The 21,497-nt window shown below is 40.5% G+C and overlaps 1 protein-coding gene across 5 annotated transcripts in view; it reads right to left on the bottom strand.

Annotated features, from left to right (window-relative positions):
- Ift81 (intraflagellar transport 81) overlaps positions 1-21,497 on the bottom strand; it is a 73,272-nt gene that overhangs the window by 23,219 nt on the left and 28,556 nt on the right. For all 5 annotated transcript variants that reach the window (XM_075979857.1, XM_075979876.1, XM_075979849.1 and 2 more), the window contains one exon: positions 1,032-1,181. In XM_075979857.1, coding sequence (XP_075835972.1) covers positions 1,032-1,181 — 150 coding nt within the window. The remainder of the gene's footprint in view (positions 1-1,031; positions 1,182-21,497) is intronic.

Genomic DNA, 21,497 nt, shown 5'->3' with positions numbered 1-21,497 from the left:
TTTAAGCTGGCCTGGTTATTTCCTAAATCGAGGAAACAATTACAGTTGGTGCCCGGTTCGTGGGCCACTTGAGTCTCTGGCAGCTCTGTCCAACGGCAGCTATGCCATTTGAGCATTACAATCTGACTCTAAGTTTTTATTAGTAAGACCAATTAGAATTTGTGCTACAGTGACTAAGTCTAACATAGCTGCAAGGGGAGTCCAGGTAAAAGGGAAGAGAGGCACTGATAACTGGTATAGCCACAGTAGAATTAGAAGTCCACAGCTGAAGAAGAACCTGAAAAGTCCCCAGAAGTTTGATTTTAAGTCAAGGCCAAGGGAATCAAGTGGAAATTAGGAAATAATCTGAACAATAATGCAATTATCACTGCCAATTTTGAAACTGGTGTTGTTAGGACCCACGTTTGGGTCAAGGTTCTTCATCACTGAACTGAAAAGTTTATATTGTCAGCAGCAACATGTGAAATGCCCTTGACCTCTACCAGCACTGCCAGTTCAGAGCAGTGTCCTGATGAAATAGCTTCTCCATGGCGAAAAGGAGGGGAAATGTCACACCAAGAGAACTGCAGGGACCTGGCATTCAGAGAAGCTCCACAGCAAAGCTTCAGCTCCTACCTACAGCACAAGCATACAGAACAAGGCTGCAGGCAAACTCCACATAGTGCCTTCCCTGGGTATTTCTTTCCAAAGCTCCTTGGAAATGCATGCGTAGTCCATGGTAAATAATGTTTTACAGTTACTCACTTGGAATGATAATTTTACTCATATTAACTAGCTAACCAAAAGAAAAACCAACTTGGACTTCCAGCTTCTATTAATAACCCCCAAGTGAGCACACATATTTTTAAAAGGCAGTGCTTTCTGCTGTATTAAAAACTAAATAAATCAGCTTACATGACATCTCTGTAATTAGCCAAAGAAAATTAATAATTGTATGATTTTTCCAGTAAAAACAATGACCTCAGCATAAAGTTACAAGCTATAAACCTCCTGACATTTGTATTTTAGCAGCCAAGATAAAGCTGTATTACCAGTTGGTGTTGAATGGTTTCCTGACGTTGCTTAAGAAGTTCTTCTGTCCTCTGCAAGAGACCGAACTCAGCCTTAAATTCAGCTATTATCTGGTGCTTCTTTTTGAAAACTGTACTCTTGCTTCGAAGTTTACTGACATATCTCTTGAACTGCAAAAAAAGAACCCAAGTATTATAAATGAACTCATCTCATTAGAAAGCTTTTCTTCTCTGCCTGACAGTCTATGCATCACAAATACACAGTTTCCTAGTTTTCTTAGAAAACCAGGAAAGACTAATTGCTTAATATTTATGCATTTAATGTACTCGTGTATGTAGTCCATGCACGCAGGAGACAGAGAAGTCAGGAGAGTGTGACAGACTCCTCAGAACGGGAGTTACTGATGGTTGTTGTGAGCCACCACCTGGTGCTCTGAATTGAACCTGGTTCTTCTTTGTTTATGCAGACAAGGTCTTTCTATGCAGCCCTGGCAGTCCTAGAACTTGTTACATAGACCAGACTAGTCAGTCATGTGCCACCATGCCCAGCTATGAACCTGGTTCCTCTGTAAGAGCAACAAGTGTCTTAATCACTGAGCCATCTCTCCAGCATCAAGCTAACTGTTTAATTAAACTATATACATATTCATTTTTAACTCAAATATTCTGAATCCCTATATAAAAGTCTTTCCTGGATGCTGGTGGTGCATGCCTTTAATTCCAGCACTTGGAAGGCAGAGGCAGGCGGATCTCTGTGAGTTAGAGGCCAGCTTGGTCTACAAGAGCTAGTTCCAGGACAGGCTCCAAAGCTACAGAGAAACCCTGTCTCGAAAAAAGCCAAACCAAAACAAACTAAAACAAAAAAGTCTTTTCCTTTACAAATAAGGAAAAACAAAACCAAGCAAGCAAACAAACAAAACAGAAATTAAACCCCGTAACCGTACAAAGGCCTACAGAAAAAGGAAGAGGCCATGAGCAGCTCTAGACTGGTCTTATAACAGAGTTTTACAAATGACTGTGTTCTGCTAGAAGTGCACTCAATTTGCTGGGCTCAATACAGAAAAATCAGGGTTGCCGGGCTGTGGTGGTGCACACTTTTAATCCCAGCACTCGGGAGGCAGAGGCAGGTGAATCTCTGAGTTCAAGGTCAGCCTGGTCTACAGAGCCAGTTCCAGAACAGGCTCCAAAACTACAGAGAAACCCTGTCTCAAAAAAACAAAAACAAAATAACAACAACAAAAACCAAAAAAAAAAAAAAAAAGAAAGAAAACCAGGGTTGGCAACAATGACTACTGTCTCCTGCGGAGTGAACTGTGGCTATTTCCTTAGGAAACACCTCAGACACGGGATAGGGACTCATCCTAAAATTTAAGAAGTCGAGAAACTACCGAAAAGGAACACTTATAACAGTCTTATGATACACCATTTCTACTTTTCTTTTCAAGTAACTTTTTTTGTTTAATTTTTGCTTTGTTTTGTTTTTGTTTTTCGAGATAGGGTTTCTCCGTAGCTTTGGAGCCTGTCCTGGAACTTGCTCTGGAGACCAGGCTGGCCTCAGACTCACAGAGATCCCCCTGCCTCCTGACTGCTGGGATTAGAGGTGTGCACCATAACTGCTCAGTTCATTTCTTATTTTCTAACTATATTTTTTCTACTCTAAGTAGCATTTTATTAAATATACAATAATGAAATATTTTATCTTAAGGATTCCATCTGCCGTAAACCGCTACACAAGCCCCTGTATTACCTAACAGGTAATACATTAGCAACTGGAGAAAAAGCAGAGTGCTTCTTTTTGTTTTGTTTTGTTTCTGGATTTTGAGATAGGGCTTCTCTGTGTAGCCCTGGCTGGTCTGGCACTTGCCTTGTAGACGAGGCTGCCTCCTTGGTGCTGTAATTAAAGGTGTGTGGTGTAACACCATGCACCACTTAAATATTTGATTTTTAAAAATTTTATGTGTTTGGATGTGTTGCCTTCATGTATGTCTGTGTACTGTGTGTGCTTGCTGCTGGTGAAGGCCAGAAGACAGCACTGGATCACCTGGAACTAGAGTTATAGATGGTTGTGACCACCACGGGAGTTAAACTCATGTTCTCTATAAGAACGGCTAGTGCTCTTACCTATTGATCCACTCTCTACAATATTTTGATGTTATACTCATTAATGTTAAAAATGCTGCTTCACATAAACACATAGGACAAAATATTAGCAGTATGTTTATGGCCATCACAGAATGGTTGAAAATTTTCTCTTAATCCTAGGCTAAAGTTAATTTAACAGTATTTTTCAATGAAATTCAAGACTGTAAGTCACACAGCCATTTTTAAGATCAAACACTGTAACACAATCCAGTCCAAAGGTAAACTAATTTGATACTTACACACTGAGAAATGATGGTGGGAAAATATGAAGTCTTTGTTTTCTATAATCAGACCACTATGTTTCTATAACAGCAGAAAGTTTTGTATGGACAGTAAAACCATTACAATTTCTAATAGACCAATGGTGTAGAAGGTGAGTCATGGTGTGCTGGTATGTGCAGTGCGGTGTGTATGTTTGTGTTCCAAACAAGGCTGCAGCGAGGTCCTGCACACAACATGGGTGAGCACTGCCAGAATACTGCAAATTCATTTCGTTTGTACATATTTGATTTTGAATTAATTTTGGTTATTGCATGTTCAAAAACATTTTGCTGCTGTCAATTTTTTTTGCGACTCCCAACTCTGTTACATCACCCCAAGAACTTGCCACCCACAGTTTCAGAAAATGAGCTGTAGATGAAGGAAGTTCAGAATACCTTTCCTTCTCTTTGTCAAGGGTTTTTGAGATAGGGTCTCCCTAGGTAGTCCAGGCTAGACTGAACCTGAACATGACACGTGGCCTTGGCATCCAGAGTTCTTGTATCAAAGACACGTGACACCACAGTGGGTTTAATTTTATATTGGGAAGTGGGGAGATGACAGTCTCAGTGTCTCTTATAGCCAGGCTGGCCTTGAACTGATCCTTCCCTGGCTAGGATTACAAGCACGCACCACTATGGCTGGCTCTCCAAATATTTCTCTATAATTAAGTTAGTCTTGCTACTCAGAAATCTAGCCCCCACACTGCAAATTTTCAATGGCTGGGTTGCGAAAGCTGCTCAAAAAGTATGAGCCATAGCAAAGCACCTAGAGTCTAATAACTTGCTAATTTTCCTTTTAAAGCATAAATGTGTAAGCCTGATATAACCACCGACTCAGAATCCCTAGAGTAACTAACTATACAGTCTATTAAAAGTGTCCTGGGCAAAGTGCCCAACATGAAATCAGCCCTGCTCATCTGCTCTCCTTTGTAACGTCCAGGCCAGCTTCCCTTCTCTATCTTGCTGAGCTCCAGGACTATTTTTAAAAGCTAACAGCTAGAAATGGTTTGCTGGGAGAACAACCCCACATGTTGCTCACCAGACTCTACGAGAGCTGCTTATTACTTGGGATTCACTACACATTCTACCTAGGGGAAGGTATACAGTCAGGGTCACATGAGCCACAGTTCCACACAAAGATGCAATAGGTGGTCATCGAGGCCTCTAACAACTCTATTGGTTCTGACTCATTACGGCGAAAAACCACATCACTCATGTTTTCAGTACACTGAAATCACCACTTGGACTTTAGGTTGTTTCTGGGCTTTTAAGTATCATATAAAACAATACAAATATATTGATTTTTCAAACACTATTTCTTTGGAAACAAAGATCTTGCTATGTGACATAGGCTGGCCTCCAATGCCAGATCTTCCTGTCTTCTCAGTGGTGAGATTACAACTCTGTGTCACATGCCAGCCTTGAATACACACTTCATAATTTCTGCAGGATATTTTTCCAGAAATTATCAAAAGGGACACGCGTTTCTGATATTCTGCCAAACTGCTCTTAAATGCTTTCACAGTTGATCTAAAAAGTGATGCAAGCATCCTTTTAACCCTGTACTTCTTTTTTTTTTTTTTTTCGAAACAGGGTTTCTCTGTAGCTTTGGTGCCTATCCCGGAACTAGCTCTTGTAGACCAGGCTGGCCTCTAACTCCCAGAGATCCACCTGCCTCTGCCTCCCGAGTGCTGGGATTAAAGGCGTGTGCCACCACAGCCCGGCTTCCCCTGTACTTCTTTATTAGGAAGCTTGGCCTTTCATCATTTCTTGAGCTCCTGCAGGGATCTTACGGAACTTGGCTTGCCCTTGCTTCCCTTTGTCATTGCCTGTTGTGTTACTGTGCCTCTGTAGCAGAGATTCTCAAACTATCTACTCTCAAATACCCTTTATGGAGTCTTTTTTATTTGGCCCAGCCTGGTCTTGAATTTATCATCCTCTTGTTTTGCTCTCCTAAGAGCTGAGATTACAGAAGTGCACACCATGCCCAACAAACCTTTTAGGATTATCAAAGATGTGAAGATTTTATGTAGATGCTATCTATTGATACTTGCCATACTAGAAATGAAAATCAGCAGCGTGGTACAGCACAGATTCTAAAACTCAAGAAAAGCCAGCGCATTCTCTGTCTGTCCACTCTGCCGGGTCAGAGTCAGAACTAGCCCCCTTTCCTGCCGCAGAGGAGCGGCAGCTGCACCTGGGCGGCCAACGAGGATGACTCAGCAGCAAAGTGGCGTGGCAGGAGGATCCAGAGACCAAAGGGAGGTGAGTGGAGAGGAGAAATACACAGACTTGGACCAGTGGGTCATAACTGAGGGGCTGGGGGTATTTATGGGAACGAGACCACTTCCATAATTATGGATAGAATTGAGGAGCTAAAAATTCTTTTAAAATTTTATTTGTACCAGGTGGTTGTAGCACATGCCTTTAATCCCAGTACATGGGAGACAGAGGCAGGAGGATCTCTGTGAGTTTGAGGCTAGCCTGGTCTACAGAGTGAGTTCTAGGACAGCCAATGCTACACAGAGAAACCCTGTCTCTAACAAACAAAAATAAAATTTTAAATTTTATTTGCATGAATAGTTTGTTTACACATATGTATGTGTACTGCCTGTGGACCAGAAGAGGGACCTGATCCCCTGGAACTGGAATTATGGCTGCTAAGTGGGTACTGGGAATCGAACCCACATCCTCTAGAAGAACAGAGGCCTTAACCAGTCAATTCTCCAGCTCCAACATATCTTGTTTTATATTTATAGTCAGAAACTTTTAAACTGGCAGCTGCAAGTGAGAACCCAAGCCTGGTGCACTCTGCTTCCCATAATCCATCTCTGTAAGTAATTTAGGAGGAACTAGTGACAGACAGGGGAGAGCAAGAATGTTTCATCTGGAGAGTTTCTTTAAACTAGGAACTATATAATTCTCCTGTATTCCATCTTTAAACTAGGAACTATATAATCTCCTGTATTCCATCTTTAAACTAGGAACTATATGATCTCCTGTATTCCATCTTTAAACTAGGAACTATATGATCTCCTGTATTCCATCTTTAAACTAGGAACTATATAATCTCCTGTATTCCATCTTTCTTAGAACTTTAACCATTGAACATACCTCAACATTACCTTAAGGTGTTTGCTCACTGTATGAACTATTTCTACAGGCTGCGGGAACTGGGCCAGGAGGAAAAGGATGGAGGTGCTGATGCTGGGCCCTGAAAGTACCTGGAGGCAGTGGCCTGCTTTGGCTGGAGCATTACCAGCAACACACCAGTGATGATGTACTATGCTAACTGGGCCCTGTATTCCCTGAAGATTCAGTAGCCACCATAAGCAGACAAGGAGCAGTGGCTCATGCAGATGACATCCCCAACCCCTTTGCATCAAAAGCAGCACCGGAACAGTCCTGAGGAACAGCACAACTCCCAAGAGAGTGAGCTGCACTTCTGTTTCACCAGACTCACTGCTGCTGAGCCAGACAGGGAACTGATGTATCCTGGGAACCATGAGGGAGGCAAGAACGACAGCCACATTCAGGCCTAGCAGACCTACACTGAGGCCAAATACAGCAGATAGATGGCACACAGATGGGTTCTTCTCTCGGGTGGACAAGAAGGAAACAAGGAAGTATGTCTGACTGGTGGTGTGGCAAGTCCAGCTCTGAACGGATGCGGGAAGCCTGCAGCACACCCCGTGGCAGCATCTATGATGGCAAAGGACACTGAGGAGAAACTGAAGGTGTGGACCACTTTGAATCTGTGTCCTGGGCCACTCTGACCCAGGAATACCTCATCTCCAACTTGGCCATGAAGGAAGTCATTAATGCATTCTTCTATGAAAATGGCTGGCTAGGAAACTGAGATCCTATACCCTGTTCTTGCCTGGCACCGTGGCCCAAGCTCCAGTCCCTGCATACAGTGTACCTGGGTCTGCCTTCCTCCCTCAGGTCTTTGGATTATTCTGAGCTACTCGGCCCTCTCCTTGCTGGGTGATAATCCTCTCATTTCTGGGCTGGAAAGGTGGGGAGGGTGGGCTGAGGTTGTTGCTATCACTACTTTCTGTGTCTGTGAACACTGAGAAAAAAAAATGCTTCAAAGATGTTCTCATTAAAGTAATGGTAGACACATTTCAAAATGTAACTGAATTCTACAAGTCTCAGACTAACCGAAGAGGTAAGTATGTATATGAACTTTAGAGGAAAGGGAGGTGGTAATGAAAGTTATATGACTCATTTATTTCTCTATCATCAAACATAGGTTAAAATATCAATAGTGCAATTCTATTGTTTAAACACGAACACCTTGGTCCTAAATGAAAGGACTGATGTTTTTATGTTGATTATTGTAAATAAATGAATCTTTTTGTTGATATTGTTTTGTTGGGTTTTGAGACAGGGTCTCACTATGTAGCTCTAGTGGTCCTAAAACTCACTATATAGGATCAGGCTGACCTTAAACTTACAGATCTGCCTGCCTCTGCCTTCCAAGTGCTGGGATCAAAGGTGTGTGCCACTACACTCAGGAAATAAAGCAACTTAATTTTAAAAATTAGTTGAAAATGTTATTCTTAGATTATGTTTGAAAGATAAAACCTTGGTCAGGTGAGGTAGCCTATGCCTTTCACCCCAGCACTAGAGAGGCAGAGGCAGGCAAATCTCTGAATCTGAAGCCAGTCTGGTCTACATAGTGATTTCCAGGACAACTAGGACTACATAGAGACCCCCAAGAACAAAAAACCCTCCAAAAAAAGCCCCTAAACATTTTTTTCTTGTAAAAGTTTTTAAAAAACATTTCATGGAGCGCTAGAGAGCTGGCTCAGAGGGAAGAGCACTGGCTGGTCTTGCAGAGACCTGGTTCCCAGCAGTCACATGGTGCTTGCTCACAACCATCTCCAGTCAGGTTCTAGGGGAGCTGTGGCTCTCTTCTGACTTCTGAAGGCACAAGGCATATACATGTGCTACACATACATATATGTGGGCAAGACACTTATACAATTAAATAAATCTTTAAAAATTAAAAAATTAAGAGGATATTTAAAATAATTTTAGAAAATAATTTCGAACTAGATATTTATAACAATAATTTTAAGCGGGTGGTAATACAGCTTAGCAGGTTAAAGTCCTTGATATGCAACCCTGAGGATCTGAGTTCAGTCCCTAGAACTCATGTAGAAAGCCTGATGTATCCATGCACATCTGTAATCCTAGCGTTCTCGTAAAGCGACAGGAGGCAGAGACAGAAGAATCAGAGGAAAGACCCTAAGCTACACCAGTGTACATAGCACAGAGACCAGAGACCCTTATGCAAGAATGAGGCAGGAAGAGAGAACCAAGTCCCAAAAGTTATTCTTTGACTTCCATATGTTTGCCATATGTTGGCCATGTGCATTCTTACATTCAAACATGTGGGACCCTAAGCGTGAATGGAGAGAACCAACTCCCTCTTGCTATGCCTGACCTCCAATAGTGCACTGTAGCACACAAATATACATACATATAAATAAAGATGGAAATTTAAATTTAAAAGAATGACTTTAAAAGAAACAATTTTAAAAGATAAAGTGTTTTGTTGTGTGTGTTTATGTGTGTGAACTTGCACATGTCTGTGATTATATCACACTGACTCAGACACTTATTTTGCACAGCAAGCACTACTGATCCAGCCACCCTTCCAGCCACAAAAATAATCTTAAAGGTGTTCCTGGTATTTGAGGAGGTCAGAAGAAGGCAGCAGATCCCCAGGAGCTGGGTTATGGATGGTTGTGAACCACTGTGTGGGTGCTGGGAACTGAAGCTGGGTCTTCTGCAGGAGCAGCAGTGTGCATAAACTTAGAGCCAGCTCTACAGCTCCAGGCTCTTTAAAAACATTTTATTAGCACTGCTGCTTCTGCAGCTGGTGTTGTAAGTTGGTACCTAGAGGCCAGAAGCTGCAGTTGTGGGTGGTTGTGGGTTGCCTGATGTGGATTCTGGGAACTGAATGCTGGTCCTCTGAAAGAGTAGGAAATGCTCTTAACTGATAAGCCATTTCACCAGTCAACAGGAGTTTGAAAAAAAACAAGCAATCATTTTAAAGGGAGAAAAAAAGATCATAGGATATAATCAATAAATCTTTGCAAATTAAGATAAAAGCTTCCTTTTATGCATTATAATAGGTCATTCAAACACATGTGCCACCATTAAAGTAAAATACAAAGCTTGCCATTGGGATGAAAAGTGCATTAGAGCAGCTAGCAGTCATCCTGTGTACCAATATACATATGGAATCTAACACTGTCATTTCTGAAAGGTCAGCCCTCATTCTCCATGCTTAGGTCAGTAGAAATAATGCTGTATGGTTTGGGCCATAGGGTGCTCAGTAAACACTCTATTATTGGAAGCTTTAATCTCTCTGCATGCAATGAGTGTGGGTAATGGATTAATGTCTTTAGGAACACTATTACAGACTCAGCTCCTTTCTGATTAAAATGGAACTTGACAAATGTTCTTTCTCCTTTTTCTACTCACTGTGTTTCTAGCCTTTTACAGCAATGATCAGAGTCTGTGCTAGCCTATCTCCCTGACACCTTTCAAGCTTATTGGCAACGACAGGGCTGTTCCTGGACTCCCAAGCTTACAGTGCACACTCATAGGAAAACAGACTCTGTCTCTGCTGTAAACTTTCTGCTTCAAGATCTAGCATGAAAGTTATTTTCCAAGTAATTAGCTGGAAGGGCTTTACAACTGCACAGTAAGTAATTTCTGCTGTTCAAGACTATGGAGAGCTATGCATATTTTAAAAGAGAAATTAATAATTTCACCAAAACTCTCAAGTTTCTTCTTAGAACTGGACCAGAATAAGTACCTTTTGTTCTCAAATCCTATTAGTCCAACATCAATGCTATCTTCCATGTCTCAATTAAATCATATCTTTGTCAATTTCCTTGTCAATTGATACTTAAATTAAAAACTCTATAGACATGGACTTGAGGGAGCTAAGGAGTTAAGAGATAAGATGCCACCATCTACAAGCAGCATGGCTGCGTCCAGAGGCAGCATCCCTCCCTCCCTGGTCAGTATCTGCCATTTTGTCTGAATTCAGGCTATCTTCTTCTGCAGATGACTCACAGGCTCTGAAGTTTGCTCTCAGAACTGCTACCTGGTCTAAGCAAAAAGAAAATGTTTCAAAGCAGCCTTTGTTTTCTGCTAAAATGGCCGTCTGTTCACAATACCCAGCATAACTAGTGTGACATAAACACATACACAAATTCTATCCCAACCTTTCCCAACCTGTTCGTATTACATTTTTAACTTTAAATTAGGAAGTTTCGGCAGCTGAGCATGAACAACACAATTCTGTGCATATGGTAGTGGCTAGTTAACTGTGCCGGCTCTGCAGACTATAATGAACAGTGTGATACACGCTGGTAGCAATCAGCCTTAAGGGAAATGCTGGCCCAGCATCTGTTTGAAAGAGGGCTGACAACACCCTCCCAAGTCCCTGCGAGTCTTAGAATCAGACCACCTCACAGCTGTCACTGTTCTATGAATGTTTCAGCTGCTGTCGGGTCCCAGTGGTCTTAATGCCCCAGGAAAAAAGATGAAAAGTTTTACATCTACAATTGCATGCATCAAATACTACTGCTATTACAGTAGGCTGAGCCAAATTTATTTGGTCCTGTTTTGTTCTATCTCTTGGGAAATTTGAGGCCCCGCAGCCCTGCTATGATAAAGAGCACAACGTGATTTGAAAGGTTCTAAAAATACCTCAGGTTTGCCTAGGCTCACTTGGAATGGTGGATGAGTCAACTCCAAGTGTCAAATTTTGGTTCCTGATTCCCCGGGAACTGACAGCTGCAGCAAATCTTGCCAGGATTCCCTTATCTCCACGCTGCTTCTCTTTGAAGTCGTTAAAGAAGATTTCATAATCTTCCCTATTTAGCGCTAGGATTTCTGGTGGTAGCTGCAGAATGAAATGCTTGGCTGTGTTTAAAGCCACTTATAATAGTATTTGACTAAGCACATTTTCCAAGTTGCTAAGCTTCCTGTGATGGTGAGGGGAAAAAGTGCAATGGGCTGCAAACCAGGGTGACCTCTCAACCCACGGACCAAGGGAACAGTAACCAGAGGTTCATTTGTTGCTATGAAAAAATTCAGACCCAGAAGACACACATCAATTTGAATGAGCCCTGGGAACACAGTGTACAAGCTTAGGTTGTTGACTAAGAAATGGCAAAAATCATACAAAAGAATTGACTACAGGTTACCAGATTAAATAGCAAATTTCAGTTTTTGATCAGGTACATAAAACTGTGAGAAAATAAACAGTAAAGGTTAGGGTGAAGAGTTACATATGACTAATTTTCTCAACTGAAGCTTGCAAAATAGTGCCGAGACATTTCTAAAATATTAAAATCCTGATGACAAAAAAACAAAAACAAAACAACAACCAACTTTGACCTGGCAGATCTCTGTGAGTTTGAGACCACTCTGGTCTACATATTGAGTTCCAGACTGCATAGTGAGATCATTAGATAGTAAAGGGAAGAAGGGAGGGAGGTTCAAAGTCCCATTTATTTGATGATTTTCAAAGCATTTTTAACAGCGAAATTTTATTCTCAAACAAACTATTGCTTGAAGTCCCAATATATCATTCAGATAAAACCAGAACTAGGGTAGTTGAAGGCAGAAGAGGGATGGGGACATGCCCCAACTGTCTGCTGAGACACTTCTTCAGACTCTGGGTGTGTGAAAAACACTACCGAGAAGTCTGAGCTTGATGAAAGGCTGTACACACAAGAACCCTGAATCTCTCAAAACCCTTAAAAGTAACAGCAAAAACTGTAAATATAACCTAAATTATAAACATTTGAAAAATACCAAAAAGCTAACACCATAAAGAATTTTTAAATTCAAAGAACTAAATAGATAAAGCTATTTCCATTGTTAAAACAAACAAAACTACATTAGAATATGTCAAAAACACATGGAATTATTATTTTTAGAATCTACACATAGGTGATCTGGGATATTCTTTGGCTTCTCTTCTGTACTAACATGGAAAGATCTAAGACTTGTTTTTGTGTTTTTTTTTAAATTTTTTGAGACAGTGTTTCTCCGTAGTTTTTGGTTCCTGTCCTGGAACTAGCTCTTGTAGACCAGGCTGGCCTCGAACTCACAGAGATCTGCCTGCCTCTGCCTCCCGAGTGCTGGGAGTAAAGGCGTGCGCCACTGCCCGGCTCTAAGACTTGTTTTCAGAAGCAAAATGCACAATCAACAAGGTACAATGCTACTCAAAGTTCTCAGACTTACAGAGCAACATTATTTCTGTCTCTAGAGACAGACCTAAAATGGCTTAATCCTATATTGTCAGTTGTTTCTCTCTGGGAGGGTTGGGTTGGAGATGGGAAACAGTCCAATAGTAAATAGTCCAATCTTCATACCACAAGAATCTAATCAGGGGGCTGGAGAGATGTCTCAGCTCTGGAGTTAAAAGCACTGGCCATTCTTCCAGAGGACCTGGATTCAATTTCCAGCACCCACATGGTGGCTAACATGCCTTTGTAACTCCAGGGGCTCCAACTCCTTCCTCTGGAATCCACAGACACCAGGTGTACACATGACACACGACATACATGTAGACAAACACTCATACACATAAAAAAGTTTTAAATGGGCACGGTACCGTCACAGACATGCTCATAGGTGCTTCCCTGATATACATGTCTCATACTCTAATTACACTAACAAGATTACCATCACAAAGTATACTCCTACCGCTGGACAACCATGCCGAAACTAGGTTTTTGAAGACTGAGCCCATGGTAACTGCTCAGTGAATAGTTACTAAGATAATTCTTACCTGCACTACCTTACTCAATCCTGAATCTAGGTTATTTAGAAGAAGAAAATATTTCCTATTTATTTCTAATAGTTCCGGTCTGAGAAACACTGGTTTCAAATTTAAGCTGTAAATATAGTTCTAGCTTTCTAATTCTCCACTTAAGTGATAACAAAAACATAAAAGTATCCGGAACCAACACCCTGGAGCTTCTCCTACAGTCACTGGTGTTCTGAGAATGCCACAGGGACTAATGCGAACAGTCCTCAGAGTCACTGTGGAGACACATCTCGTCCTTGAATATCAAGTACTGCTGGCTACTGCTCTCATTCCACACACTCTGCACAGCCACAGTCTATAGCTGAGTGGGAAAAGAAGCAGACATCTGCCCAAGGCCATTCAGTTGACGAGGGACGCTCAAAGGACCGAATCCCAGAGCCCGTGTTCTTAACCTCTCCTGCACACTGTATGTTCCTCCCACATGTAGAAGCTCCTGCACACAATGATTACTCCACACGCTATATGTAATGGCACCCTGTTGCTGGATATTTGCTTGCTCTGATATTCCGAGACTGCCAATAAAGTTTATTTTGAATCAGAGGGTGATTAGCAACTAGCGGACCAGGATTAGCTATAGAGGTTTTGGAGGACTCAGGATACATATAGAGACACAGGAAATAGTAGGGAGAGGCTTAGAAAGATTTGTAGGCCCTTTTGGATCATGGAATGAGACAGAGAGGAGATCACTGGTTTCTTCTGTGCTACTTCTCTGATCAATCAGGTTTTTACCCCAATATCTGACTCCCGAGTTTTATTTATATAGAGTAAATAAGTACACACTTCATCTGGTATCCAACTTGGGGGACGAGACCATGCGGTAGCCACTCACCACCAGCTTTGTAGTCACAGCCAGCTCTATCATTTAGGCAGCCCATGCTCTTACTTTCTGCTACACGTTTCTCCTGCAGGTCCCCCTGTCCCTCTCCCTATGGGTAGCAGGCTTTCCCTGGACCCACTCCCTGGGCTGCTGCTGCTGCTGCAACAGCTCAGCTGCTACAACAGCAGGCTTCTATTGCTGCACTGTCACCTCTACACACCTTCAGCCCCGGCCCCCATGCAAGCAGCTGCAGGTGCCCTTAGCGTGGCCAGCCCGTGAAGCACAGTGGCAGCCCGCTGCAGCTAGTTTGGCTGCCTAGTCACCACTCCTGCACACAGGACCCCCACTACAGCTGCCCACACCCACCACACAGAGCTCTGGTATCACCACAGTTGCCCCTGTGGACAAACTGAAAAGTTATCAGATCTGGTGAGACACCTGGGAATTCTTACGAAGGGAATTAGGTTTTATTTAAATGAAAAATCTTTCCCACATTAAGAATGGGGAATGTTGGGGCTGGAGAGATGGCTCAGCGGTTAAGAGCACTGGCTGCTCTTCCAGAGGTCCTGAGTTCGATTCCCAGCAACCACATGGTGGCTCACAACCATCTGTAATGAGATCTGGCGCCCTCCTCTGGCGTTTGGCATACACGGAGGCTGAATGTTGTATACATAATAAATAAATAAATCTTAAAAAAAAAAAGAATGGGGAATGTTACAATGAAGGGAGTTAGGATTCTATGTGATTCCACAATGGATGGTTTAAAATTTTTAAAAATAAATGAAGGAAGAACCAACATAGCTAGGATGGACATAATGTGAATTATAATTATAATCAGTTTGGTAATCATATTTTATCCTTAAAATAGTGGTTTGATATCTATGCCAAATAAAAATATTGATTGATAAGATACAAGTCTTAGAAAGACCTACCAATGAAACTAAGAAAAGTATTCGCACACAGACAGAGGAATTTAGAGCAGAACCTACCACACCATGCCATGTTGAAACTGAAGAGGAGAGGCCAAAGGTTATCAGAAAACCAACCTTAATTTATCTGGTTACCATACAAAAATGACCACCAGATCATAGGTAATCCCAAAGCTATGCAGAAGTTAACTGGAATCCTGTAGAAGTGTTGGTTTTGAGGAAATTTAAGGAAGAAGTCATTTCATATGCATTCACTTTGTGTGAAGCAGACGTTAAGTTCATGGGCAACACGGGGACAGAATTATCCCCCAAGATAGAAAACATTTAGCTACAGCAATACTGGAAGCTGACCCACAGTTACAATGGTAAACATAGTGGAAAGCTTCTCAGTGAAGGTCAGTCTGCTAATTTGCAAAGACAGTTTGTATTTGATGATCACACCTTGACCCTATGTCATACAACAACCTTGACTGCTTGAGACAGGGTTGAAGAATCAGGAAAGAGGACTGAGTCATTTATTAAAATTATACAAGCCCCAAAGAAGCTTTTACTGATTTTTTTAATTTTGCATCATACTGCCTTCTACACATCTCCTACAGGAATTCTTATGCAGAGAGAAGATAGTATCTTAGAATCGATATTTTTTTTAACACAAAGAGTAAATATTAAAGACCTATATAAAAAACAGTTTCTGAATTGATTCTGAAAGGAAAATGGACTTTGCTAAGTAACAGGAATAGACCCAACAGAACCTATGGTTCCTTTAACTAATGTTGAAATTGCCTCATTACGGGCAGAAAATGAACACTGGCAAAGAGCTTGCAGTAATTTGGGAGAGATGCAAGAGACTTCAGTTTATAAAAAGAATTAATTGGACCCTTCCTCACATTGTATGAGGAACACTAATTTCTGGAGCCCCTACATTCTATACGGATGCAAATAAATCAGGAAAGGCATGTTATAAGTAAGGAAAGATAAGTAAAGTGGCTCATGATTTCATTCAAAAGTCAGAATTATATGCTATTCTCGTGGTATTATTAGATTTTTCAGAACCTCTTAATATAGTTTCTCTCTCCCAATATGCAGAAAGCGTTATTTTATATATTGAAACTGCTGAACTTATTCCGGATGATTCAGAATTAACTTTGTTATTTTTAAATTACAAGAAATAATAAGAAATAGAAATAATCCCTTGTATATAATACATATCAGATCTCATATGGGTCTACCAGGCCCTCTAGCACAAGACAATGAAATTGATCAGCTATTGGTAGTAAATATGCTAGAAGCTTCAGAATTTCATAAGAAACACCATATCAATAGCAAAGGCTTGAAGAAAGATTTTTCTATCATTTGGTAACAAGTCAAGAAAATTATAAAGAAATGTCCTACTTGTTCTTTGTATAACCAAGCTCCACTACCCGTGGGAAGTAATCCAAAGGGTAATCAATGAAATAAAATTTGGCAATGGATATGTTTCATTTTGTGGAGTTTGGAAAATTCAATTCAATTCAATGTGTACCATACCATAGATCTTCAGGATTTCAGTGGGCAACTGCTTTGAGTTCTCTGAAAAGACTGATTCTGCAATTACACATTCATTAGAAGTTATGGCCATTATGGGAATACCCATTTAAGTAAAGACAGACATTGCTCCAGCAGATGTTTCTAGTAAAGCGAAAGTTTTGCATATTACAATATAAAGCATATTACAGGCATACCACACAATCAAGGACAAGCAGTTATAGAAAGATCCAATTGCATTTTAAAAGATATGATTAATAAACAGAAAGGGATTATAAAGACCCCCAGAGATAGATTACACAATGCCTTATTAACTAAATTTTTAAATGCTAATGAGAAAGGAATGACAGCTGTGGAAACACTAGATAGTAGAAAACACCCTGTATACTTTAAAGATGCATTGATCTCAGAATGGAAACCAGGATATGTGTTCCACTGGGGAAGAGGTTTTGCTTTTGTAATCATGGGAGAAGAAAATCTATGGATACTACCAAAATTAATAAAGATTAGATTTGAACAAGAAGACCTCTTGCTTAGGAGAGGTAATAGTTCATCAAAAGCATGACCATTCCATCTAAACTAACTTACAAGACTAACAAAAGTCTTTCATGTGATCAGATATAACCTGCCAAAAAAGGAAACTCTTCAGAGTTAGGGTTTAGGCTGGATTTTGTTTTTATCTTTCTAGGAGATGAAAAGCATTCAACCAAGGAATCTGAAGATCATTGGGCAAATGAGAAATCGGAGGAAGAAGGATGAAATATCAAGAGAAAATGTCCCAAGAAAAGGGATCAATTAAAATAATGGTATAGCACACCTCCAAAAGGATAAAATTTCATAAATCTTCCCAATTGTTTGTTTCTGCTGTTCTCTACAGACATATAAGGCAAATGGTCTTTTTGTAGTCCCAATTCAATGAAAAATTAAAGCTGGCTTTGGAGCTGGAGTGTGGCTCTCTCCTTCTCTAAACCCAAGCATGCTTGCTAAAGAATATTCCAAAATCTCTGTCTCATGTCAGAAAAGTTACCTGATATGAAATAGAAAAGCCAAATTTAGGGGACCATTCTATTGCCACTAATCTCATAACTCTTTGCTTTTATTTTGGCACTTTAAAACTTTTCTTAAGTGGATCTCTATGAGTTCAAGAGCTGGTTCCAGGACAGGCAACAAAGCTACAAAGAAACCCTGCCTCGAAAAATGTAAAAAAAAAAAAAAAACTTTTCTTAAGACATAATATTTCAAAAATTATAAACATTCTCTTGTGATATTAATGTTCATAGAGTACTAACTAATCTAGGAATAGGCTTCATTTAACATCTTGTATGTGATTTTGGGCTTGAGTCTGAAGCAGGTAACTAGTAACTACGTTTGTGCACCTAGTATATACTTAACAAATTGTGGTCTTTAACCTCTTGAATATCGGCTGCATATGAATTTTAAATATTTACATTTCTACAGTGAACCATAACCATTCCAGGTAAACCTTTGAGGTCTCTAAGATGATGATGGGACCTTGTAACAATAAATTCACCTGAATTGTGATAAACATCACCCAATATCAGCTTTGGATTATAAACTGTTCTGGACAACTTCAAAATGGTTAGTTAAGATGGTCCAGACTCATAGGGTACTCCAGTCAGGACTTCAGATAAGCCCTGCACTTTCCCATCACACTGAGACTGAACAACAGTTAACTCTCCCAGGAATTGACCATTATCTCAGTTTCCTCGGGGTTCCCTAAAGATGCTATTGTCCTTCAGACAACAGAAAGTAAATTTAAGAACACGACATCCACATTCCCAAAAGGTATGGTGGGTGTTCTCTCTTCTCTTCTCTTCTCTTCTCTTCTCTTCTCTTCTCTTCTCTTCTCTTCTCCTCTTCTCTCTCTCTCCTCCTCCTCCCTCCCCCCTCCCTTTCTTTCTCTAAGATAGAGACTATGAAGTCCCAGTTGGCCTGGAACTATATAGCCCAGGCTGATCTCAAGTTGTTATTGGTCATGGTCAAGAAGGAAACTAAGCAAAGATTAGATTCAGAAATCTCAATCTTAAAAGACAAAGGGCAGATACAGAAATAATAGGGTAATAATAAAAGGGTATATTATTGAATAGCAACTACTAGTCTCAAATATTTTACACTAGTATGGATTTTTGTATATTGATAAAATTTAAGGTAACTTTTGTTCTACTGTATATATTTCTACTCTTATTTAAGATCTTGTACCTATGCAGCTCATTTAACAAAGGAATGTAAAGTTCTAGTCCTTTTTTCATTGATTTTTTTGAGCTCTACATTTTTCTCTGCTCCCCTCCCTGCCTCTACCCTCCCCACTTCAATCCTCCCCTAAGGTCCCCATGCTCCCAATTTACTCAGGAGATCTTGTCTTTTTCTACTTTCTACTTCCCATGTAGATTAGATCTATGTGAGTCTCTCTTAGTGTCGTCATTGTTGTCTAAGTTCTCTGGGATTGTGGTTTGTAGGCTGGCTTTCTTTGCTTTATGTTTAAAAACCACCTATGAGTGAATACATGTGAAAATTGTCTTTCTGTGTCTGGGTTACCTCACTCAAAATAATGTTTTCTAGCTCCATCCATTTTCCTGCAAAATTCAAGGTGTTATTTTTTTCTGCTGTGTAGTACTCCATTGGGAAATATACCACATTTTTCTTATCCATTCTTCGAACGAGGGGCATTTAGGTTGTTTCCAGGTTCTGGCTATGACAAACAAAGCTGCTATGAACATAGTTGAGCACACGTCCTTGTGGCACGATTGAACATCCTTTGGATATATACCCAAAAGTGGTATTACTGGGTGTTGAGGAAGGTTGTTTCCCAATTTTCTGAGAAATTGCCACACTGACACCCAAAGGGGTTGTACTAGCTTGCATTCCCACCAGCAATGCAGAAGTGTTCCCTTTCCCCCACAACCTCTCCAGCATAAGTTGTCATGAATAGTTTTGATCTTGGCCATTCTTATAAGTGTAAGTTGGAATCTCAGAGTTGTTTTGATTTGCATTTCTCTGATGACTAAGGATGTTGAACATTTCCTTAAGTGTCTTTCAGCCATTTTAGATTTCTCTGTTGAGAGTTCTCTGTTTAGGTCTGTACTCCATTTTTTTAAAATTGGATTTTGTGATCTTTTGGTGTTCAATTTTGTGAGTTCTTTGTATATTTTGGAGATCAGACCTCTGTCTAATGTGGGGTTAGTGAAGATCTTTTCCCATTCTGTAGGCTGTCGTTTTGTCTTCTTGATTGTGTCCTCTGATTTACAGAAGCTTTTCAGTTTCAGGAGGTCCCATTTATTAATTGTTTCTCTCAGTGTCTGTGCTGCTGGGGTTATATTTAGGAAGTGGTTCCCTGTGCCAATGCGTTCAAGTGTACTTCCCACTTTCTCTTCTATGAGGTTCAGTGTAGCTGGCTTTATGTTGAGGTCTCTGATCCATTTGGACTTGAGTTTTGTGCATGGTGATAGATATGGGTCTATTTTCATTCTTCTACATGTTGATATCCAGTTATGCCAGTACCACTTGTTAAATATGATTTCTTTTTTCCATTTGATATTTTTTACTTCTTTATCAAAGATCAGGTGTTCAAAGATGTGTGGATTGATATCTGGGTCTTCTATTCGATTCCATTGGTCCTCCTGTCTGTTCTTATGCCAATACCAGGCTGTTTTCAGTACCGTAGCTCTGTAGTAGAGTTTGAAGTCAGGGATTGTGATGCCTCCAGAAGTTCTTTTATTGCCCAGGATTGTTTTGGCTATCCTGGGTTTTTTGCTATCCCAAATGAAGTTGAGTACCGTTCTTTTGAGGTCTTTGAAGAATTTTACTGGGATTTTGATGGGTATTGTGTTGAATCTATAAATTGCTTTTGGTTGTTCTTTAAGTTTTGAGCAATGCTTTAATAACTGCATTTATTGCATCAGACTCGCAGTTAGAATGGGACAAATAATACTGATTACTGATGGTCAACCTCAAGCAACAAAAGTTCGTTCTTGATCCTCTTTCATAAAGTTAGCTAAGAGTCACTGAAGGGTAAAGCCAGACATCTTAGATAAAGGAATGAATAAAGCCTAGATAGTCTTGTCTCAGCCCACTGCTTTCTTACTTAGCAGTTCAAGTGATGGCCATACCTGGGTCCTGACACCTTGCCTGTGCTCTTCTTACTCTTTCAAACAATTGCATTTTGTCCCATCTCCTGTATCTCAACAAAGGCTGCTCATGTCCATATCTCATTTTGGACTTTGAAAAGTTCTTGAGTTCACACTGTGAAAAACTGGCAGTGTTCCTTCACTGTGCCAAACAAGTGACTTGTTCCCCTACTGCAGATGATTTTCTCCAGTGTGTCTGCGTGTGACCTGCCAGTGTGGCTTGGCAGTTAGTCTCAAGGGGAAGTAGTGACTTTGGGAAGGCAACATAGGGCTTGTGCCTATCATCATAGTGTTGGGAGGCCCTGGGCAACAGGAATGACGGGACTCTTAGGCTAGCCTAGGCTACAGTATCTCAAAACAACAACAACAACAAAAAACCCTCAAAACCCAATTTCTTTGACTTTTAGCATCTTCTTCCAAATGGCTGTCAGACACCGCATATTTTAAATGATTCTTGGAAGCAGAACATGTGTTTCATGGCATCTTTGATGTGCAAGAAACAAAAAGGTTAGTTACACATCAGTTTTGCTTACAGGGGGGCCTGTGCTGCTTGCTAGCGTTTTGTTTTTTTTTTCTAAGTGAATGAGAATCTAACTGCTGTGACCACAGGGCCATGGGTAATGCTTTGAATTCTCTATGCAAGTGTGAGGTTTAAGAACCCAGTGGCAAACTGTAAGCCTTTATTTTTGAGGTATCATGTTGGGCAGGGGTATCTTATGGCAGACTAAGAATATTTATTAAGTGGAAAAGATAGCTTTGGAAATGCTATGGTCAACTTAATTTTTGATCAAAACTA

This window comes from Microtus pennsylvanicus, chromosome 1, assembly GCF_037038515.1.
Source record: "Microtus pennsylvanicus isolate mMicPen1 chromosome 1, mMicPen1.hap1, whole genome shotgun sequence".
Classification (NCBI taxonomy): domain Eukaryota; kingdom Metazoa; phylum Chordata; class Mammalia; order Rodentia; family Cricetidae; genus Microtus; species Microtus pennsylvanicus.
Note: the sequence above shows the minus strand (reverse complement) of the source record. Positions and strands in the feature narration are given on the sequence as shown.